Here is a 24,904-nt window from a genome sequence, read left to right on the forward strand (position 1 = left end):
GACAGATCCTTAATGAATTAGAGTTAGAGAAGTCATTGTTAATAGATAAAGCACAGAACTCAGAGGGATCAGGAGTGCCAAGATTTGCTTATTTGAAGTGTTTTAACATTCTGTGGTTAAAATTATTTTCATTAACTCATTAAACTGGATTAAGCTATTCCTTGAGTTCATTTATTTTAGCTCCCCACATAGTAATGAACCATCATCTGATGTTGGATCTCTCCTGCCTCTCATTGTATTCATAGAAAAGGCAGGAGTTTTCCAGCACCACCTTATAAGGGAGAACAGGTAGAGAAAAAGATACAGTAATGGGGGAAGGTTTGGGATAATCAGAAAGGAAGCAAGGTTCCTGGGAGAATACTCTCTGACTTCTAGCTTCCCCTAGAAAATTAACTGCTCTTTCCCAAAGTAAGAAAAAAAAGGTCTAAGATCAGGATTTGATAATGAAGTCAGAGAATTTTTTAAAAGTACCAGATTCCAAACAGAGGATTAGTACTTGCATATCAGGCAATCTAAGAGTAGAATCTAGAACTCTTCATTCTCAGTTTAGTATAATAGATTGTTCTTGTTATGATTAAGATGTCTTGATAACATTCTATACATAGATGTAACTGTTGTCTTGATTTCTTCTATTTGGGGGCACAGGTCATCTTTGGAAAGTCTAATGGTCCTGAATTTTTAAAAGAAGTCTACACAGCTGTCACATACCACAATAAGTAAGTACTTTTTAAAAAAATGTGATTCCAGGATGTTTCATCATTTTTGACTCTCCTAAATGTTCTGTGCCTTCTATTTTCTTTGACCTTTTATTTTTCAAATAACAAGGATTTATTTTCTCTACCATTCCCCTTCTTCCTCCAACTTGGTGAAAAATAAAGAAAAACAAAACCCTTAAAACAAAGACCATAGTCAAGTAAAACAAAGTACCTCTTCATTAGGAGGAGGGCAGGATGCTTCATCATTGATCCTCTGGAATTATGATTGATCATTGCACTGATATTGTTATTGTATAAATTGGTCTTCTTATTGTGCTTGTTCATCACTTCATGCCAAGCCTTTCCAAATTTTTCTAAAATCTTCCCTTTCATCATTTTTATGGCACAAGAATATTCCATTATAATCATATACCATAATTTGTTCAACCTCCCTCCCCAAATTGGTAAGTACCCCCTCAATTTCCAATTGTTTTCCACTACAAAAAAGAACTATTATAAATATTTTTGTTCATATTGATATGATCTATAACATGGGGTTTGTCACCAAATGAGGCAGGTACCAAAAGTTGGGGTTTAGACATGTAAAGAATTCATAATGACCATTCTCTTTGGCCAAAGGTAGATTTATTTAGCAAACGAAGTTACAGACAAATGAAGGGTACAATAGACACCTGAAATGGTGAATATGAAATAGAGTGGAAGAGCATATGAAAGACAAGTTCCTTAGTGCAACATACAATTACCCAGTAGAGAGCGAGCACTCCATGAGGTTGGGGCATGTCCTTAGCTGGCAGGCTAAATTCTGAAAGAGACTCATCACCCTAAAAAAGTTAGTCATAAAGAGGAGAAGTGGGTTTGGGAAGCATAATGGAATTAGGAGAGGCATGGAGGGAGAGGTAAGGAAAAAGACACCATGAGGCAGAGTGCTATGGCCGGCTGACTAAAAGGAGAATAGCAGCAACTTACTTTTATAGGGAAAATTTAACTTCAGGGACATGACTCAGATTCCTGACAGGGCATAGCAAGGTGAGACTGCTGGAGACCTCTACAGAGGGTGGGTCTCAAGGGTTTGACATAATTTGGATTTCAGACTAGAGACCTCCCCAGAAGGTGGGACCATGGAGCTAAACTGATTTCTATCAGAGCCTTCTGCCTGCTTGTCTGAGGGGTCAATTCTTTAATTTCTCTTAATCCAAAACAATATTCAGGATCTCATCAATATGAGTCTCTTCTCTCTCTCTCTTTGATCTCTTTTGTATATCTTCTAAACATTTTCATGATTTTCAAGCAAAGGCAGAAGTAGTTCGAGACTCAAATCTTTCATTTGTTTCTTTAGTTAAAAACCATGTTCATTTTTAAAGCAACTTTAAGTAGGAAAAACAGTCAGGAGGCAATCTTTAATAATAGATACTGAGCAGAGTTCCATAACAGTTTTCCAATTGTATTATTCCTATTTCACAGGTGGAAAACAGATTTGTTCGCTGCCCACTAAGGCAAAGATCAGACCCAAGAACTCTAATTACATATTTACAGTTTATTATCTTTATTTCTGCAATACCTTTTAGTTTATGAATCCTGTTTTTTTAGTAAATTGAAAGTAGCCAGACATAAACTCTCCCTCAAGGCTTTCCCAGGATAAGAAAAGAATTTTGTAAAAATCAGTCAATCATCTGTAAACATTTATTAAGTCCCTACTACATGCCAGGCACTGTGCTAAGTGCTAGAGATAAAAAGAAACAAAAGATAGTACCTCTGCTCTTAAGGACTTTACAATCTAAGGGGGGGAAACGAAAGGAAAAATGATAAAGTCAAGGACAGAGTTGTTGTAGAGGTACCTTTGAAGTCATAATTTATAGCAAGGATTTTCATTCATGCCTGATTCTTTGTGTTTTCCAAACAGGTCTCCAGATTTTTATGAAGAAGTAAAAATTAAACTACCTGCTAAACTCACAGTCAATCACCATCTTCTCTTCACATTCTATCATATCAGCTGTCATCAAAAACAAGGCACTTCAATAGAAAGTCTCCTGGGGTATTCAGTGAGTTGATTTCAAACCTAATTTACATTTCACTTTCCTTGGACCTTCAAAATCCCTGGAGAAATCAACAACCAAATCATATCATCTTCTCCTAACAAAATGTCCTAGATCCTATTATAGTGAAGGGCAGAAATAACAAGATGATCTTAATTTGGCAAATGACATATTCTCAGAAATGGAAAGGGCACACACAGATAATAGATATTAGAAGAATGATCATTTGCCCAATCTCATTATATAGCTCTCCTTTTCCATGTTGTAATCTAGATGTGTCATGCAAGATAATTTTTTAATTAAGGAAATAATATGGCATTTTTGTACTATTAAACTATTTTAAAGTATAATAAACACTGATGTTGTCATGGTAAAATATTTTCCAATAATGAAAAAAATACATTTTCTTTGGTTCTGAATACAGAGAGGAGCAGCATTCCAAGGAATCATCAGTATTACTGTTCTTGGAGCTATCAAGGGATTTAAAATGCAAAGAACTTGGCAGAAATTATTGTCTAGATGAACACTAGTCAATATCTATGAGCTAGATGAGTTATCAGAATGAGGAACTACAATAAATAACAATTTATTCCTTATGTCATCTGTTTCAGTGGTTGCCGATTCTCTTTAATGAACGCCTTCAAACTGGATCTTATTGTCTTCCTGTTGCTTTGGAAAAACTTCCTCCCAGCTACTCAATGCACTCCCCAGAGGTAATCAATAAACTTCCTTCCAACTGCTTTATGTATTTCTTGTAGGTACCTGATTATTTTCATGTTGTCCTTTCAGTGCCAAACATTGTAAATGCTGATATGTTGAACACAATTTATTTCTCCTCAAATAGAAGTCACTAACAATATACATACAGAATTCTACCAGGAAGCAACATGAAAAAGTAGAACATCCAAGATATTTGGAATCAAAAATCATGGGTTTGAATTTCACCTCTGATATCTGCCACTTTTGTGATTCAAAGCAAATCACCCTTTGAGCTTCAATTTCTTCATCTGTAAAACAAGAGGTTAAACTAATTGAAATTGAAGGTCCCTTTTAGCTCTCAACATTTTATGAATTAAAAAAAAATTTTTCACCCAACTCTTCAACAATGAGATGATTTAAACCAGTTCCACTTGTTCAGAGATGAAGAGAGCCATCTACACCCAGAGAGAGAAGCATGGGAACAGTGTGGAACACAACATGGCATTCTCACTATCTCTGTTATTTGCTAGCATTTTGTTTTCTTTCTGAGTTTTTCCTTTTCTTCCTTGAACTGATTTTTCTTGTGTAACAAGATAACTATATAGATATGTATACATATATTGGATTTGATATGTATTTCAGCATATTTAACATGTATTAGACTACCTGCCAACTAGGGTTGGGTTGAGGGGAAGAAGAGGAGTTTTTCAAGGATCAATATTGGAAGAATTACCCATGCATATGCTTTGTAAATAAAAAGCTTTAATAAAATAAAATAATAAAAATAAATAATAAATAAAATAAAAATTTCATCCAAAATATTTAAGCTCTTTATGGTTTCCAAAAGGGCCCCCTTTAATAATAGTACACTCTATCTTTCTAACTCTGCTGGGTACCCAGGGAAGAGTTTTTGACAGATTTCATGTTTTCCACTCTCTCTTTAGTCAACTTCCCATTTTCCTGATAGAATTCTTGTAAAGAGAAATGGGAATATTTTTCTATTCTCCAAAAACTAGATAGATAGAAAGATATCTAGATACGCTATATAAGACATTTATTTTATTTGTACATAGTTGCTTGCATGTTATCTATCCATTAGATGTTGAGCATCTTGAAAAAGGTAGCTGGTAGCAAAGTTGATAAATCTCTAGACCTGGAGTAAGGAAGATCTGAGTTCAAATCCAGTCTTAGATATTTACTAGTTCTGTGACCCTAGGGAAATTACTTCGCTTTTGTTTGCCTCAGTTTCCCCAACTGTAAATGGGAATATTAATAGTTCCTTTCTCCCATGGTTGTTGTAAGGATTAAATGAAATAATATTTGTAAAACTCTATGCATAGTACCTGGTATGGTATGTTTGAGGGGTTGGTTTGAGTTGTTTTTCATTTATATGATCCCATTCAAGGTTTTCTTGACAAAGATACTGGAGCAGTTTGCCATTCCTTCTCCAACTCATTTACAGATAAGGAAACGGAGCCAAACATAGTTAAATGATTTGCTCAGGACTTAATACAGCTAGTATATATCTGACACCAGATTTGAACTCATGAAGAGGAGTCTTCCTGACTCCAGACCTAGTACTCTATCTACTATGGCACCTGGCTGCCCTTGCATAATTGATACATATAGTATGTGGGAGATGCTTAATCAATGATTATTCCTTTCCCTCCCCTAATCTCCCAACAGCTTCTAATGTTGTACTTGAATTTAGTTATTATTCTTTTAAGTCATTTATTCAAGCAAACTTCAATATTTGTAACTCTATATGTTGCTGCCATTTAATAAGAAATGACAATTGTTATTGATTTCTCTTGTTTTTCTTTTCTCACAGAAGGTTCCTCCACAAAATCCTCCCTTTAAATGGGCTGAAGGACATAGAGGAGTATTTAACATTGAAGTCCTAGCTGTTTCTTCTGTCCATACCCAGGTAAGGGGCCAGAAGAAAATGGCTAATAGGGAGTCAGATACAATAAATTCTGTTATGGGGGTCAAAAATAATTACTATTCTAAAGTAGAAAATGACAAATGAAAATCCTGGTTGTTTCTTATGTACTAGTGTTCTGTTGATGATCCCCTCAATATGGGTAGTCCCTTTACTGATATAAATACTACCTAAATCTATAACTTAGTAGATATGATTTGGATAGCTGCTTGAGGTTAAAGGGAAGATAAAGAATTTGGCTGTAGTCATCCAGCTTTGTGACAGCAGTAGGAAGTGAAACCAGGTCTTCATGCCTCCAACTTCAACTTTCTAGAGATTTACTCTGCTTTGGGTATTCCAATACAAATAAAAATTAATCAATTTAATTTCTTTATGAAGCATTCATAAAGTCTTGAAGTTTCATCTTTTTAAAAAAAATTCCTTGCAAGTTTCAAATGCCTGAATCAAATCTCTTGCAATTAAACTAAGAAACTTTGCAAAAAAAAAAAAAAAGTCATGTTAACCAACTGTCCTTTCTACTACTATTAAAGTAAGTGACCACTTCACTTAGGAAACTAAGAATATCTCACATGAACTTCCTCATCTCTACAACTATTATTTTCTAAGCCTTTTCATTATCATAACTTCTCTCTTCTGTTTCCTTTCTTTATAGAAAAAGAGGTATCCCTAGGGGTTATTGAAAGTTAGTCTCTCTTTGATCTCATTCCTTTCTGTAAATCCAAGGATTCTGTGTCAAAAATCATCTCATCTCCTTGGTGCACATTTAAACTTTTCTCTCTACTAATAGCCTTTCCATAGGCCTAAAAACATGCTTAAATTTCCCAGTCCTAAAAACAAACAAATAGCTAGGTAGTATAATGGTTAGAGTATCAGCTCTGAAATTAGGAATATCTGAGTTTGAATTTGGCCTCAGACACTTATTGGCTGTGTGATTCTGGGCTTAACCTCATTGCCTCCAAAAATAAAAAATAAAAAAACAAATACAAAAACCTTTCCCTGACCTTCTTATCCATCAGGCTACTATCTTGTCTTATAAAAGCTCCAGTCAATAGCATATAAACTCCTTGAAGTTTTCAAAAGGTAAATGTAGAAAGCATTTAATAAATGTTTAATGAATGATTGATAATATCACTGTTCATGTATTTCTGTTGTGAATATATACAAAAACCATATGTATAATTTGATTTTACTGATATAACATAAAAAAGGAAGTAGAAATGGAAAGGGGATAGTGTCAGAAAAAGGGAAAAGGGGAGATAAAAAGAGGGAAACTACATGCGATGATGAGGCAAAGGAAACCTATCATATCTGAGGGAACTTAGAATCCTACTCTCATCAGAGAAAATAATTGACATATTTGTTTTACAGACATTCTTCTCTCACTTCATTGAAAAGTGGGAGAGGAGAAGGGAAAAGGAAAAAGAGTAATAAGGGAAGGGTACAAGAAAGGGGAAGGGATTCAAAGGGAGGAGGGAGGAATACTAAAGAGGGAGAGCTGTGTGACGCAAGTGGGACCAATAAGTTTAATACTAGGGAAGAAGGGAAGGAGGGCAAGAAAAAGAAAAGTATAATTTGGGGATATTAGGATGGCAGGAAATACAGAATTAGTAATTTTAACTGTAAATGTGAATGGGATGAACTCTCCCATAAAGAGGAGGAAGATAGCAGACTGGATCAAAAGTCAGAACCCTGCAATATGTTTTTACAGGAAACACATTTAAAACAGGGAGATACATACAGAGTAAAGGTAAAAGGCTGGAGCAGAATCTATTATGCTTCAGGTGAAGTCAAAAAAGCAGGGGTAGCCATCCTTATCTCAGATCAAGCAAAAGCAAAAATTGATCTAATTAAAAGAGATAAGGAAGGAAACTATATTTTGCTAAAGGATACTATAGACAATGAAGCAATATCAGTATTAAACATATATGCACCAAGTAGTATAGCATCTAACTTCCTAAAGGAGAAGTTAAGAGAGTTGCGAGAAGAAATAGACAGCAAAACTATAATAGTGGGAGATCTCAATCTTGCACCCTCAGATTTAGCTAAATCAAATCACAAAACAAATAAGAAAGAAATTAAAGAGGTAAATAGAATATTAGAAAAATTAGGTATGATAGATCTCTGGAGAAAACTGAATGGTGACAGAAAGGAGTATACTTTCTTCTCAGTAGTTCATGGAACCTACACAAAAATTGACCATATATTAGGACATAAAGACCTCAAAATTAAATGCAGGAAGGCAGAAATAGTAAATGTTTTCTTTGCAGATCACAATGCAATAAAAACTACATTCAACAAAAACTTAGGTATAAATAGACCAAAAAGTAATTGGAAACTAAATAATCTCATCTTAAAGAATGATTGGGTGAAACTGCAAATTATAGACACAATTAATTTCACTCAAGATAATGACAATGGTGAGACATCATACCAAAATTTATGGGATGCAGCCAAAGTGGTAATAAGGGGAATTTTTATATCCTTAGAGGCTTACTTGAATAAAATAGAGAAAGAAAAGATCAATAAATTGGGCCTGCAACTTAAAAAAAAAGTTAGATAATATCACTGTTCAGAAATTCTCAGCCTTTTGCTTGCTGTATATTGTACAATCTTATGCTTACAATATAGTGCCACCTTTCTGGCCTTATCTCATCCTACTGCCTCTGCATACTCAATTCTAGGTGAACTGGAGTATTTTTATTATACTTTCATGCCTTACTGTTCTCTCCTTTTATTTGCCTATTAAATACCTCAAATACTTTAAACCTCAAATAAAACATTACCTTCTCCAGGAATTCTTCATTGATCCCTTGCAGAACAATTTGCTTTATGAAACAAATTTCTCTAATGTCCATATACTATCTGGCTTCATTCTTTCCCTATTTGAATGCAAGCTCCTTTTTTTTTTTTTTTCCAGTTATGGCTTTTTTGGACAAAACATGCATGGGGGAGTGGGTGGAGGAAAGGAGGGGAAAAATGGGAACAAAAGGTTTTGCAATTGTCAAAGCTGAAAAATTACCCATGCATATATCTTGTAAATAAAAAGCTATAATAATAATAAAAAAATATGCATGGTAATTTTTCAACATTGACCCTTGTAAAAACTTATGTTCCAACTTTTCCCCTCCTTCCCTCCACCCCCTCCCCTAGATGGCAGGTAATCCCATACATGTTAAATATGTTAAAGTATATGTTAAATACAATATATATGTACATATTTATACAGTTGTCTTGCTACACAAGAAAAAACGGATTTAGAAAGAAGGTAAAAATAACCTGGGAAGAAAAACAAAAATTCAAGCAAACAATAACAGAAAGAGTGTAAATGCTATGTTGTGATCCACATTCATTTCCCAGGGTTCTTTCACTGGGTGTAGCTGGTTCTGTTCAGTATTGATCAATTGGAATTGATTTGGATCCTCTCATTGTTGAAAATAGCCACTTGCATCAGAATTGATCCTCATCTAGTATTGTTGTTGAAGTGTATAATGATCTAGTGATTCTGCTCATTTCACTTAGCATTAGTTCATGTAAGTCTCTCCAAGCCTCTCGATCTTCGTCCTACTGATCATTTCTTATAGAACAATAATATTCCATAACATTCATATCACAATTTATCCAGCTATTCTCCAATTGATGGGCATCCATTCAATTTTCATTTTCTAGCCACTACAAAAAGGGCTGCCACAAACATTTTTGCACATTCAGGTCCCTTTCCCTTCTTTAATATCTCTTTGGGATATAAGTCCAATAGTAACACTGTTGGATCAAAGGGTTTGCATAGTTTTACAACTTTTTGAGCATAGTTCCAAATTGCTCTCCAGAATGGTTGGATTCATTCACAACTCCACCACCAATGCATCAGTGTCCCAGTTTTCCCACATCCCCTCCAACATTCATCATTATCTTTCCCTGTCATTCTAGCCAATCTGACAGGTGTGTAGTGGTATCTCAGAGTTGTCTTAATTTGCATTTCTCTGATAAATAATGATTTGGAACACCTTTTCATATGACTAGAAAGTTTCAGTTTCATCATCTGAAAATTGTTCATATCCTTTGACCATTTATCAATTGGAGAATGGCTTTGATTTCTTATAAATTAGAGTAAATTCTCTCTATATTTTGGAAATAAGGCCTTTATCACAACCTTTAACTGTAAAAATGTTTTCCCAGTTTATTGTTTCCCTTCTAATCTTGTCTGCATTAGTTTTGTTTGTAAAAAGGCTTTTTAACTTGATATAATCAAAATTTTCTATTCTGTGATCAATAATGATCTCTAGTTCTTCTTTGGTTACAAAGTCCTTCTTCCTCAACAGGTCTAAGAGGTAAACTCTCCTATGTTTTTCTAATTTATTTATAATCTCATTCTTTATGCCTAGATCATGAACCCATTTTGATCTTATTTTGGTGTACAGTGTTAAGTGTGGGTCAATGCCTAGTTTCTACCATACTAATTTCCAATTTTCCCAGCAGTTTTTGTCAAACAGTGAATTCTTATCCCAAAAGCTGGGTTTTTGTGTTTGTCAAACACTAGATTATTATAATTATTGACTATTTTGTCCTGAGAACTTAACTTATTCCACTGATCAACTAGTCTATTTCTTAGCCAGTACCAAATGGTTTTGGTGACCGCTGCTTTATAATATAGTTTTAGATCAGATATAGCTAGGTCACCTTCATTTGATTTTTGTTTTTCATTAGTTCCCTTGAAAGTCTTGAACTTTTGTTCTTCCAGATCAATTTTGTTGTTATTTTTTCTAGGTCATTAAAATAGTTTTTTGGGAGTCTGATTGGTATAGCACTAAATAAATCGATCAGATCTTTATTATATTCACTCGATCTATCCAAGAGCACTTAATATTTTTCCAATTGGTTAGATTTGACTTTATTTGTGTGGAAATTGTTTTGTAGTTTTTAATCACAGAGTTCCTGACTTTCCCTTGGCAGATAAGATTCCCAAATATTTTATCCTATTGACAGTTATTTTGAATGGAATTTCTCTTTGTATCTCTTACTATTGGATTTTTGTTAATGATGTGTAAAAATGCTGATGTTTATGTGGATTTATTTTGTATCCTGCAACTTTGCTAAAGTTGTGGATTGCTTTTAATAGCTTTTTAGTTGATTCTCTGGGGTTCTCTTAAGTATACCATCACATCATCTGCAAAGAATGATAATTTGGTTTCCTCATTACCTACTCTAATTCCTTTAATCTTTTATTCATCTCTTATTGCCAAAGCAGCATTTCTAATACAATATTGAATAGTAATGGTGATAGTGGGCAACCTTGTTTCACTCCTGATTTTATTGGGAATGGTTCCAGTATATCCCCATTACGTATGATGCTTACTGATGGTTTTAAATAGATACTACTGGTTATTTTAAGGAAAAGTCCATTTATTCCTATATTTTCTAATGTTTTTAATAGGAATGGGTGTTGGATTTTATCAAATGCTTTTTCTGCATTTACTGAGATGATCATATGGTTTTTGTTAATTTGGTTATTGATATAGTCAAGATGCTAATGGTTTTCCTAATATTGAACTAGCCCTGCATTACTGGTATAAATCCTACTTGGTCACAGTGTATTATCCTGGGGATGATTTTCTTTTGTAATCTTTTTGCTAATAATTTATTTAAGATTTTTGCATCAATGTTCATTAGGGAGATTAGTCTATAATTTTCGTTCTCTGTTTTCGTTCTACCTGCTTTAGGTATCAGTACCATGTCTGTGTCATAAAAGGAATTTTGTAGGACTTCTTCATTCTCTATTTTTTCAAATAGTTTATATAGCATTGGAGTTAATTGTTCTTTAAATGTTTGGTAGAATTCACATGTAAATCCATCTGGTCCTGGCAATTTTTTCTTAGGGAGTTGATTAATAGCTTGTTCTATTTCTTTTTCTAAAATGGGACTATTTAACCAATTTACTTCCTCCTCTGTTAATCTGGGTAACCTATATTTTTGTAGGTGTTCCTCCATTTCACTTAGGGTTATCAAATTTATTGGTATAAAGTTGGGCAAAGTAACTCCTAATTATTGCTCTAATTTCTTCTTCATTAGTGAAAAGTTCTCCCTTTTCATTTTTGAGACTAACAATTTGATTTTCCTCTTTCATTTTTCTAATCAAATTTACCAAAGGTTTGTCTATTTTGTTGGTTTTCCAAATCCACATTTTCTTCAGAATCTACATGACTCTTCTTCATCTAGTAGGTACTTAAATAATTGTTTTAATTTACATATTAAACATTCATTCCAGGAATAGATAGCTTTCTCTCCCTCTTGGATTTTCTTGACATATATCTTGGTTATATTTCATTAGATTCTTTTTTTCCCTACCTTAATTCACCAGCTCACCAATTGCTTCTTAATCAGGATGCCTGATCAACAGTCTTCCTTCCTTAATAATGTGCGTGCCCAAGATGTTGGCATTTGTTCAGAGAATACTACATTCCCATTTTCCATTTAATTAATATTTATTGAGCACCTGTAATGTGTATGCAGTCATACTAAGTAATGTCATCCCTTAGATCTAGCCATCTCAAAGGCATTTGCTATTGTACTTCTCTTTTCTTCCTCCAAAGTACCTTTTAATAATTTTTATTCATCTCCAATTCACTACTTAGAATATTTACCTGTGCTACTTCCCTAGCAGCAGGCAATCACTCATGTCCTCTTATATTTGCCTACACAGGACAACCACCTAGAGAAGTTTTTTACTCTCTGTCACTCTCTGGAAAGTCAAGTCACTTTTCCCATCAGAGTGTTGGACCAAAAGATCACAGAAGCTAACCTGGAACATGAACTGAAATTGAGTATCATCTGTCTGAATTCCTCCCGCCTGGAGCCCCTCGTGTTGTTTCTGCACCAGATTTTAGATAAGCTTTTTCAGCTGTCTATACAACCCATGGTCATTGCAGGCCAGACAGGTACTCTGGACTTTGGACCTAGCATCAAATTCTGGTGGGAAAATGCTGGAATCAGAAAGGAAGCAGGGGGAAAACAACCTAAACGCCTAGATGGGAGTTCTTGAAATTGTGCTGAAAAGGGATGAAATATAGGTGCTGCCTCTTCACAGGCAGATTTTCTCCCCATTTCCTGTCATTGCTAAAAAGAGAAGTCAATAATGGCAATTCTAGTCAGAGGCCTAGAAGTATAATAAGAATGTGAAGAAAAGAAGTGGGGATTAGTGTTGGTATATGCTCTAAATGATTCTGAATGAGGTGAAAGAAACTGTAAATTTAAAATGCATGAGGGACAGCTAGATGATGCAATGGATAGAGTGCCTGCCCTGGAGTCAGGAGGACCTGAGTTCAAATCCAGCCTCAGACACTTAATAATGTGTGACCCTGTGCAAGTCACTTAACTCTAATTGCCTCAAAAAAAAAAAAACAAAAAAACCGCATGAGATTAGGAAGTGAGAAGTGTTTGGATTGAGAATAGTTGTAGGGAGTGATCATTCAGGAGTGGCCTGAGAGCAGAAATGAAGTGAGAATAAAGTACACAGGAAGGGCTAAAGCTGTGTTATAATTACCCTGACAATAGGGATTATTTCTTCTCCTTTTTTTTTTTAAGTTCCTAAAAGAAATTAGGAGGGTCACTAGGTAACACAGTAGATAGTGTTCTCTCATCTAGAGTCGGAAAAATTCATCTTCCTGAGTTCAAATGCAGCCTTAGACACTCACCAACTGTGTGACCCTGGGCAAGTCACTTAACCTTGTTTATCTCAGTTTCCTCATCTGTTAAAAAAAAAAAAAAAAAAAGCTGGAGAAGACAATGGCAAACCACTCTAGTATCTTTGCCAAGCAAACCCTAATTGGGGTCCTACCTTTCTTCCATCCTTCCTTTCTTCTTTCCTTCTTTTTTTTCCTCCCTCCTTTCCTCCCTGTCTTTCTTCTTTCCTTCCTTCTATCTTTTTCTTCTTCTCTCTTTCCCTCATATAGATTATCATACCCCTATCTGTGGATAGGAGAAAAACCTGGAATCCTTTAACTACACTTATTTCAATCTTTGTTGTAGGTGTAGTCTTAAGTATTAGGAGACCAGGAAGATGAAGGGAAGAGGGACAGATAGTAATTAGCAAGGAGACTGGGCTCTATCAGAATTACAGAAAACTTCCCTAGCTTTCAGTGAGGACATTGGCATAGACTGGACTTGTTTGATTAGGAGTTTGGGTTCAGTCAAAATCTAAATTCTGTCTTAATTCCTTTGAGAACCTGAATGCTGACATTATCTTTCTCTTTGTTCTCCAGCTAACTTTTCCCAGTTTGCCTTTGAATCCGTGGTTTCAATAGCAAACAGCCTTCACAATAGCAAGGACCTGAGCAAGGACCAACATGGGCGGAACTGCCTCTTGGCCTCATATGTGTACTATGTTTTCCGCCTTCCTAATGTTCAAAGGGAAGTGTTAAAATCAGGTAATGCTGAACAGAATTTGGTATAATTACCTGTCAATTATTTTTGGCTTATAGTCACCTCTCTTCTTGCCTTCTTCTCTTTTTCCCTCCCCTCCTCCCCCCTTTTTCCCCCAACACTGATGTGATTCATTTGAGGACAATGTTGAATGAATGATTGGTCCCCTGCAGTACCAAGTTATGCCAAGGCAAATGAAATAGTCTTGAAAAGAATAACAATATAATGGATAAATTATAATGATAATAATATCTGGGATACATTCGTGGGTTTAGGGGGAGCTTTATTAGTTTAGGGAGCTCAGACTTATGATTTTATCAATGTGAATAGTTCCAGTATTGTTTGATTGATGTGGACAACTCCCCTCCCATTGAAACAGGTCAACAACTCATCTCTGCATTATAGTCTTAGATTGCTGCTTAAAACAATGGGAGTTTGAACAACTTATCTATGCTCACAGGTTGTCTGTCAGATCTCAGATCCAGATCTACCTGATTTCAAGGGTAACTCTCTCTTTTGCTGCACTGTGTCATACAAAGGACAGTATCTTTGCTCTAAGATCTTGGCAAGGAGACTTTGCTGTCTGAGCAAAGTCTCCTGAGGTGCATAAAAATCTGGCCTTTCAGTCATACTCAAGAGAGTTGCCCAGGAACCAAAGAAGTTTCCCTCCTCATTTCTGCCTTTCCTGACTGACTCAATTAAACTTTATCTCCCATAGAAAACTTTTCCCAAGCCCTCTCAGTTCTCCCTTTACTAATTATTTCCTATTTATCCTATATATGTGTTTGTATACTGTTGTTTGCATATTGTCTTCCTGTTAACTGTGAGCCCCTTGAGGGTACCAGACTGTGTTTTGCTTCCTTTCGTGGGATGACTACGCACTAGCACCCAAGACACCCCAGAATCAGCCGGAGTCAGGATAAGCAAAAGTCCTTAGTCTTTATTATTGGTCCTTAGACACAGGATTGAACAAGATGGAAGCAGAATCTCTGCAACTGCCTTCTCCCTCATCTACCGCTCAAAGTATGTGACCCTGGCTAGTCTTACTCCACCCCCTAGTCCCTCCTACAATCCTCTGTATACACCAATCATTGAGCCAGCACAGGAGAGTGGGAAGGACCATTATCCAAGCATATGCCCACAGAGTATTGTCCAATCAGTAGTCAGCCTCAAGTGCTCAGCTGTCCTGACCTCAGTGCATCGACTCAGTAGTTTCAGCCCTCTACACTTTCGTGTCCCCAGCAATTAGTACAGTGCCTGACACATGGTAGGTACTTTTTGCTGGGGAGGGAGTTTGTTTTTGAGCTAAGGTGGTGCAATGGATAACATGATGAGCTGGTAGTCAAGAAGACTCAATCTTCCTGGGTTCAAATCTGGCCTCAGACATTTCCTAACTGTCACTTATCCCTGTTTGCCTCAAATCTAATTCATAGGGAAGTTTTGTCATCACCCTCGTAATGTCATTGGTCCTCTGGAGAATGAAGAATAAATAACAAATGAGCTGGAGAAAGAAATGGCAAACCATTCCAGTATCTTTGCCAAGAAAGCTACATGAAGAGTTGGACATGATTGAAAACAACTGAACAAAAAACAGCAGTTTAAGGTTTGCAAAGCACTCTACATATGTGATAAATGCTTTGCTCCTCAAAACAATCCAATGAGATAAATACTATTTTTATCCCTATTTTACAAATGAGGGAACTGCCACTGAGAGAAGTTCATGTAGTAAATGTCTGAGGCAGGATTCATTCTTAGGTCTTTCTGACTTTTAAGTTCAGCATTTTCTTTCCATCATGCCATCCTCCACTGTGGTCTCTGGGTAAGGTTATCAGAGGCACCACTTAAACCTAGTTTTTCTTTGCTCCAAGACCAGATTTCTACTATGTCATTCTCCATCTCTATATTTAATAAGGTTGTATCTTTGTAATTGTTCTATGAGTTCTATAGAACTTTAAACTGAAAAGGGACTTTATCAAGCCATTTTGTTTGCTTATTTTAATTTCGGTTTGATTGACTCATAGGATCATAAACCATAAATGTATAACTGAAAAGAATCTCTGCGCTCATTTACTTCAGCCCTTTCATATTATAAATGAAAAACCAAGGCTTGTGGGAAAAAATTGATGTCCCATGGTAATAAGGAGAAGGGTCAAGATTTGAACTTAGGTTCTTTGATTCCATACTTATTCTTTTCACCATGCCACACTCATAGCTTATTGATGCCTTTCATTTTTTACAGTCATTTCCCAATATAATCCCCACTTTCCTTGTAAGCAGTGTTAAAGAAAATTCTGGTTAACGTTGTGTCTGATTGTTCATGACCCCATTTGAGATTTTCTTAGCAAAGATAATGGAGTGGTTTGCCATTTCTTTTTTATTATTATTTTTTATTAAAACTTTTTCTTTTCAAAATATATGTATGGATAATTTTTCAACAATAACCCTTGCAAAACCTTATTTTCCAATTTCTCCCTCCTCCCCCATCTCCTCCTTAGATGGCAAATGATCCAATATATATTTAACATGGTAAAGATATATGTTAAATCTGATACATGCATACATATTGATACAATTATCTTGCTGCACAAGAAAAATCAGATCAAAAAGGAAAAAAATGAGAAAGAAAATAAAATGCTAACAAACAACAACAAAAACAGTGAAAATGCTATGTTGGATCCACACTCAGTTCCCACAGTCCTCTCTCTGGGTATAGATGGCTCTTATCATCACAAGATCATTGGAACTGGCCTGAATCATCTCATTGTTGAAAAGAGCCATGTCCACCAGAATTGAACATCATATAATCTTGTTGCCATGTACAATGATCTCCTGGTTCTGCTCATTTCACTTAGCATGAGTTCATATAAATCTCTCCAGGTATCTCTGAAATCATCCTATGTTTCTCATAGAACAATAATATTCCATAACTTTCATATGCCATAACTTATTCAGCCATTCTCCAACTGATGGGCATCCATGCAATTTCTAGTTTCTTGCCACTACAAAAAGGGCTGCCACAAACATTTTTGCTCATGTGGGTCCCTTTCCCTTCTTTAAGATCTCTTTGGGATATAAGCCCAGTAAAAAACACTGCTGGATTAATCATTTCTTTCTCTAGCTCATTGTACAGATGAGGAAACTGAGGCAAATAAGGTTAAGTTATGCCATAGTGTCCTTTAATTGTTCTGCTTCAGTTTCCCTGAATTATTCTGCCTCAATCTTCCTGGTGGCAACTCCCCTTCCTGATCATTAGGAATGATATAATTAGGGCCGGAAGGCCTGACCATTAGCATCCCATAGAGCCATAAAATGCAGAGGGTTTCAAGATGTGGGGGAGAGGGAGATATTTTCTACTTCAGACATCCTGATTCCTGGTCCTCCCAACTTATCAGTATTTATGATCTTTTCTTACCCCCAACCTATCAAAACCCAATTATGTTCCATTCCTAGAAGTTCCCACTCACTAGAGTTCTAACCCCACCCTGCTTTGTTTCCCTGATCACTGGAGCCCTATAAGAATCCCTGGAATCCATCACTTGCTGCTGGATGCTTTGAGTCAAGAGTCCCATCTAGTCAACATGGATCCTGTTTTGCCCCCCAATCAATCTCTCACTAAAATAAAATATTAAAAACTCTCTAATTTCTATCTTGCTTCAGTTTCTCCAGCATTACAAAGTGGATTGCCCAGGGTCATAGCTAGTAAATGTCTGAGACTGATTTGAACTCAGGTCTTCCAAACTCCAGGCTTGACAGCTATATCCACTGTACTACCTAGTTGATCTACATAAAAATCATGTCTGATGGCATATGCACAATTCCACACTTATTGTTTCCCCCCACCACTCTATAAAGACAAAGGAAATTATTTCATCATCTCCATTTTACAAACGAGGAAACAAAGGCTAAGAAAAATTAAATAACTTGGCCAAGGTCATCCAGCTGATAAATAGAAGAGTCAGCATCACAGCCAATATATCCTGAGATGTTTCTCCCATACTAAGACTACCCTTCACTTGACAAGGATGCTATTTGTTAAACAGAATTCCATTAAGTTATTTTGCCAATTTTTCCCTCTCTCACTTACTGAATATGTCTGATGGATGTGATGAAGCCACTAGTTCCAATCACCCAGATCCTCGCTACCATACATTTGGACGAACTTCAGTAGCAGCTGTGAATTCCAAACTCCTGCAGGCCCGGGTGATGAGCAACAGTAATCCAGACATTGCCGGAATACATACTTCACCAGATGAAGAAGTTAAAAATATCATGTCTTCAAAGGTATGGAGAGAATAAGGAAGTTTTGCCATAAATTATTTTAATTTTTCATGGATGCCTTTTTTTTTTTTTTTTACTTTTTTGAGTTTAATGTTGACTATGGCATATTTTATTTTATTTTATATATTTTTATTATTTTTAAATTTATTTTTATATGCATGGGTAATTTTACAACATTGATAATTGCCAAACCTTTTGTTCCAATTTTTCCCATTCTCCCCCCCATCCCCTCCCCCCGATGGCAGGTTGACCAATACATGTTAAATATGTTAAAGTATAAATTAAATACAATATAAATATACATGTCCTAACAGTTATTTTGCTGTACAAAAAGAATCGGACTTTGAAATAGTGTACTATTAGCCTATGAAGGAAATCAAAAATGCAGGTGGACAAAAATAAAGGGACTGGGAATTCTATGTAATGGTTCATAGTCATCTCCCAGAGTTCTTTCGCTGAGTGTAGCTGGTTCAATTCATTGCTGCTTTATTGGAACTGATTTGGTTCATCTCATTGCTGGAGATGGCTACATCCATCAAAATTGATCATCATATAGTATTTTATTGAAGTATATAATGATCTCCTGGTCCTGCTCATTTTACTCAGCATCAGTTCATATAAGTCTCTCCAGGCCTTTCTGAAATCATCCTGCTGGTCATTTGTTACCAAACAATAATATTCCATAATATTCATATACCACAATTTATTCAGCCATTGTCCAATTGATGAGCATTCACTCAGTTTCCAGTTTCTGGCCACTACAAACAGGGCTGCCACAAACATTTTGGCACATACAGGTCCCTTTCCCTTCTTTAGTATCTCTTTGGGATATAAGCCCAGTAGTAACACTGCTGGATCAAAGGGTATGCACAGTTTGATAACTTTTTGAGCATAGTTCCAAAATGCTCTCCAGAACGGCTGGATGTGTTCACAGTTTCCACCAACAATGTATCAGTGTCCCTGTTTTCCCACATCCCCTCCAACATTCCACATTATCTTTCCCTGTCACTCTAGCCAATCTGACAGGTGTGTAGTGGTATCTCAGAGTTGTCTTAATTTGCATTTCTCTGATTAATAATGACTTGGAGCATCTTTTCATATGGCTAGAAATAGTTTCAATTTCTTCGTCTGAGAATTGTCTGTTCATATCCTTTGACCATTTATCTATTGGAGAATGGCTTGATTTCTTATAAATTAGAGTCAGTTCTCTATATATTTTGGAAATGAGGCCTTTACCAGAACTTTTGACTGTAAAAATGTTTTCCTAGTTTATTGTTTCCCTTCTAATCTTGTCTGCGTTAGTTTCGTTTGTACAAAAACTTTTCAATTTGATATAATCAAAATTTTCTATTTTCTGATCAATAATGATCTCTAGTTCTTCTTTGGTCATAAATTCCTTTTTCTTCCACAGGTCTGAGAGATAAACTATCCTATGTTCTTCCAATTTATTTATAATCTCATTCTTTATGCTTAGGTCATGAACCCATTTTGACCTTATCTTGGTGTACGGTGTTAAGTGTGGGTCAATGCCTAGTTTCTGCCATACTAATTTCTAATTTTCCCAGCAATTTTTGTCAAACAATGAGTTCTTATTCCAAAAACTGGGGTCTTTAGGTTTGTCAGACACTAGATTATTAAAGTTATTGGCTGTTTTGTCCTTTGAACCTAACCTATTCCATTGATCAACTAGTTTAATTCTTAGCCTATACCAGATGGTTTTGGTAACTGTTGCTTTAAAATATAATTTTAGATCTGGTACAGTTAGGCCATCTTCATTTGATTTTTTTTTTCCATTAATTCCCTTGAAATTCTTGACCTTTTGTTCTTCCAGAAGAATTTTGTTGTTATTTTTTCTAGATCATTAAGATAGTTTTTTGGAAGTCTGATTGGTATAGCCCTAAATAAATAGATTAGTTTAGGTAGTATTGTCATCTTTATTATATTTGCTCACCCAATCCAAGAGCATTTAATATTTTTCCAATTTAGATCAGACTTAATTTGTGTGGAAAGTGTTGTGTAGTTTTGCTCATAAAGTTTCTGTTTTTCCCTTGGGCTGCCTTTTATTTTAATTTTAGTCATATGCATCTGAAGTGGAATTCATTACCTTTCTTCCTAAACCTTCCTTCCTTCATACCTTCCCTATTACTATAGAGGACAACACCATCCTCTCAGTCCCTCAGACTCACCATGTAGGGGTCCTCCCTGAATTCCTTCATTATTCTCTTACATCCCATATCCAAGTTGTTCCCAAAGCCTTGTTGATCTCCCTTTTTCAGTATCTGTTGAATATACCCCTTCTCCATGACGGTGACACTTTTCTGTGCAAGTCCTCATCACCTTATAGCTGGACTACTGCAGCAGCCTATTGCTGGGTCTGCCTTCCTCACCTCTCCTTTCTTCCCCTCCATCTTCCATTCATTCATTAAGATGATTTCAGTGAAGTTTAGTTCGGACCATGTCATGCCTCCCCTCAGTAAATCCCTATTACTTCCAAAATCAAATACAAAATGCGTTTGGCATTCAAAGCCCTTTGTAACCTAACCTCTTCTTACCTTTTCAGTCTTCTTCAACCTTACCTTCTCTCCCCCTCTCCCCCCTCCCAGCCCTGCTCTTCAATATAGTGACACTGGTCTCCCAACTGTTCCAAAAAAAAAAAAAAAACAATCTTTATTTTGGTTTCAGGATTTTTCTCTGGCTGTCCCCCATGCCTAGAATGTTCTCCCTTCTCAACTCTGCCTACAGACCTCCCTAGCTTCTGTTAATCCCAACTAAAATCTCACCTTCTACAGAAAGCCTTCCCCAATACTTTTTAAATCTGCCTTCTCTTTGTTAGTTGTGTCCTATTTGCCCTGTCTATAGTTTGTTTTGTATATATATGTTTGCATGTTGATTCCTTCATTAGATTGTAAGTTCCTTGAAGACAGGGACTGACTCTCACCTATTTTTGTATCTCTGGCACTTAGCATAGTGCTTGGCACATAATGGACTCTTAAATGTTGATTGATTGATAGCCTCCTAATCCTGATTTGAACTGGGTTTTGATTTGATTTGATTTGAACTGACAATTGCATACATTTTGCTTCTGTAGCCCTCAGCTTTCTACAAAAAATATCCTATTCTGCTTCACCTTTTTTCTGGGACCAATACTGGTTATTTCAGTTGCCCACAGCTTGATTTCCTTTTAAAGTTTTTTTGTTTGTTTGTTTTTGTTGTTGTTATTTACACCTTATTCTCATCTTATAGGTTGTTGACTGGGTTTTTTATTTGGGGCAATTTTAATTCATAGAGACCTGTCATGTTTCTCTGAATTCTTCATATTTCCTTTTAAGAAGCAAAACTTTTTTATTTTTAAAGTCTCCTCTAAAGAAAAAAAGTTGCAATGGGAACTATCAGGAGTTTTTTACCTCCTCCCATTCTATTTCTAGAATGAGTCATTGTCATGGCAGGATGATTTAAAGCATTAAACTATAATGTTTCTATTGCTGCTTTCTTTTGAAAGGTCATTCACGATTATATATTTTTTAAATACTACATACTGGTTCCGGTCTAATTAGGACAAAATACAGCTGGATGACCACCTCCTTACCCAAATTGATTACTGGGAGGTATCTCTTGATACAAACAGAAAGCATTTATTCAATCCTTGTAAGAAGTAGTCCAAGCACATCAACTGGACAGTCCATTGTGGTATGTGGCACACGGCAGAAACAGAGAATGGATTATATAGCAGAAAATATATGGATACAATCCCCCTTCTTGCTGATTTTTAAATTCATTGGATGGACTGAAAAGGAAGTAACCATTGACCAATGGTCAACAAGCTGTCTACTTCCTGGGGGTTAAGTGATTTCCTGAAGCTTAGATTTAGGGTTTCACCTTTTCTGCCCTATAGCCCTCTGAGAATAGGGATCATGTGACTTTCTGAAATTTAGGCCTAGGATCCTATAGAAATCTTCACCTGGGTTCCCATTCAAGATCATGGCTGACCATGATCTTCCCATATTGTACTTGTAAAGTCAACTTTTCAAACCTAAGTATAATTCTCAATAGTACCAACCAAGAGGAAAACAATAAAAGGAAATAATAAACTGAACTACTGAGACAGTTCTTAAAGTGAATGAACAATCCTGGGGATTCCAGGTCTGCCAAATTGAATAAAATTCAGAAACTGTTTCTTCATGTGATTATCATATATTGTAGTTTTAGTGAAAAGAATATCATTCTTTAAAAAGAAATAAGAATAACTAAAACATTTTTCCATCAACTGCTTTTTATATTCATATTAATAGTCAGAAATTAATAGCACTACCAAGAAGGAAGAATGGTCAGTTTTCTATCAAAGACAGGAAGTAAGGTCATGTCATCCTAATTTCCAATGCTGATTTTCTATTCATCATGTCATTCTGCCTGTCATTATCTCTTTGGAAGTTTTACTTTCCTCAGATAACCTATTTGATGACATTAATGAAAACAAAAACTATGTAGATTATAACCATAATTTTTTTCATTAACCTGTAGCTTTAGGAGATAAATATAGTCTAATAAGAAAATATACATGCATCTAGTTTGGGATTGCCCAGATGACCTGGGGGATACATGCTAGGATGTGCCAAGGTTATCTGGAAAACAAGTAGAGGCTAAATTGGCTTCTACTCATGGAATCCCTCCTTGATGGCACTTGATTAAAAATGGATTAATTATTCTTGGTGGTGCTGCTATCCTCGATGCCCATCACCCTAATCCCCAGTTCTATAGTTCCAGTTCACTGGTCATGGCCAACTAATTGCAATGCAATTGGCAATAGATACTATCCATGGTCTTAACTACCAGCAAAATTAAAATCAATGCCATTCCCTTGGGTTGAAGTCCCATATTTTCCTCAAGTTGAAGGATTTTTAAGGCTCCCTTTGGCAGAATAATGTTATCAAAAAGACAAAATAAAATTTTTGGATTACAAAAAAACCAATTATATTGAAACAGTTGTTAAAATACCTAATTTAATTGTATTCCCAAGCAAAGATTAGAAATAGCAAAATATTTTAAAGAATTTTTTCTTTAGTGGGATATAAAATGTTTTTATCTTTAAATTTGGGACTCCCATTTTATGTTACTTAACAAAATATATTTTCTTTTTTTTTTTTTTTTTTAATTTTAATAGCTTTTTATTTACAAGTTATATGCATGGGTAATTTTAGAGCATTGACAATTGCCAAACCTTTTGTTCCAATTTTTCCCCTCCTTCCCCCACCCCCTCCCCTAGATGGCAGGATGACCAATACATGTTAAATATATTAGAGTATAAATTAAATACAAAATAAGTATACATGTCCAAACCATTATTTTGCTGTACAAAAAGAATCAGACTCTGAAATATTGTACAATTAGCCTGTGAAGGAAATCCAAAATGCAGACAGGCAAAAACATAGGGATTGGGGATTCAATGTAATAATTTTTAGTCATCTCCCAGAGTTCTTACCCTGAGTGTAGCTGGTTCAGTTCATTACTGCTCCATTGGAACTGATTTGGTTCATCTCATTGCTGAAGATGGCCAGGTCCATCAGAATTGATCATCATATAGTATTGTTGTTGAAGTATATAGTGATCTCCTGGTCCTGCTCATTTCACTCAACATCAGTTTGTGTAAGTCTCTCCAGGCCTTTCTGAAATAGTCCTGTTGGTCATTCCTTACAGAACAATAATATTACATAATATTCATATACCACAATTTATTCAACTATTCTCCAATTGAGGGGCATCCACTCAGTTTCCAGTTTCTGGCCACTACAAACAGGGCTGCCACAAACTGCCACAAACATTCTTGCACATACAAGTCCCTTTCCCTTCTTTAGTATCTCTTTGGGGTATAAGCCCAGTAGTAACACTGCTGGATCAAAGGGTATGCACAGTTTGATAACTTTTTGAGCATAATTCCAAATTGCTCTCCAGAATGGCTGGATGTGTTCACAATTCCACCAACAATGTATTAGTGTCCTTGTTTTCCCACATCCCCTCCACATTCCACATTATTTTTCCCTGTCATTTTAGCCAATCTGAGAGGTATGTAGTGGTATCTCAGAGTTGTCTTAATTTGCATTTCTCTGATTAATAATGACTTGGAGCATTTTTTCATATGGCTAGATATAGTTTCAATTTCTTTGTCTGAGAATTGTCTGTTCATATCCTTTGACCATTTGTCAATTGGAGAATGGCTTGATTTTTTATAAATTAGAGTCAATTCTCTATATCAAAATACATTTTTCTAAGACAACATTTAAATATAGTACTTTTAAAAAAAACATTTGCCTCATTTTTCTCAACTGTAAATTGGGACTATGATGACACTTACCTGTTTTGAGGATCAAATGTGATATTTGTAAAGCACTTTGTAGACCTTAACATGCTTTATAAATACTATCTATCATCTGTATCAGTATTATTATTTCGTTGATATAGAGAACTTCCACCAACGGGACTTCTACCATTAATGCAGATTTGCAATTGCTCTACCATTTCCAATATAAGAGAATTGCTTGGGGGCACTATTAAGTTGGGTAATTTGCCCAAAGGCACAGAACAGACAGCCTGGGTCAAAGATAGGACTGCTGTTTTCTTTCATTTCTGAAGAGAACTATGACATCAGGAAGGTGATGCCATGACATGCAAATGAATTGGATTTAAGTGAGGTAGGGCTGTGCAAAGTCTCCACTGGAGCCACCTTGATCCAGATCTATCCAGTGGATAGATAAACTTATCTTCAAGACTCCACTCCTGTACTCCACTCCTCTGAAACCTTCCCATTCTCCTCCCCATCCACCTCCATGAAA

General features: G+C 35.7%; 1 protein-coding gene across 4 annotated transcripts in view; it reads left to right on the forward strand.

Moving 5' to 3' along the window:
• The window catches only part of DOCK8 (dedicator of cytokinesis 8), a 312,124-nt gene that overhangs the window by 182,194 nt on the left and 105,026 nt on the right, over positions 1-24,904 (forward strand). For all 4 annotated transcript variants that reach the window (XM_051962333.1, XM_051962351.1, XM_051962346.1 and 1 more), the window contains 7 exons: positions 646-716; positions 2,617-2,755; positions 3,361-3,462; positions 5,280-5,375; positions 12,085-12,319; positions 13,643-13,807; positions 17,914-18,083. In XM_051962333.1, the coding sequence (XP_051818293.1) occupies positions 646-716; positions 2,617-2,755; positions 3,361-3,462; positions 5,280-5,375; positions 12,085-12,319; positions 13,643-13,807; positions 17,914-18,083 (978 nt within the window). The remainder of the gene's footprint in view (positions 1-645; positions 717-2,616; positions 2,756-3,360; positions 3,463-5,279; positions 5,376-12,084; positions 12,320-13,642; positions 13,808-17,913; positions 18,084-24,904) is intronic.

This window comes from Antechinus flavipes, chromosome 1 (genome assembly GCF_016432865.1).
Source record: "Antechinus flavipes isolate AdamAnt ecotype Samford, QLD, Australia chromosome 1, AdamAnt_v2, whole genome shotgun sequence".
NCBI classification, from domain to species: Eukaryota; Metazoa; Chordata; class Mammalia; order Dasyuromorphia; family Dasyuridae; genus Antechinus; species Antechinus flavipes.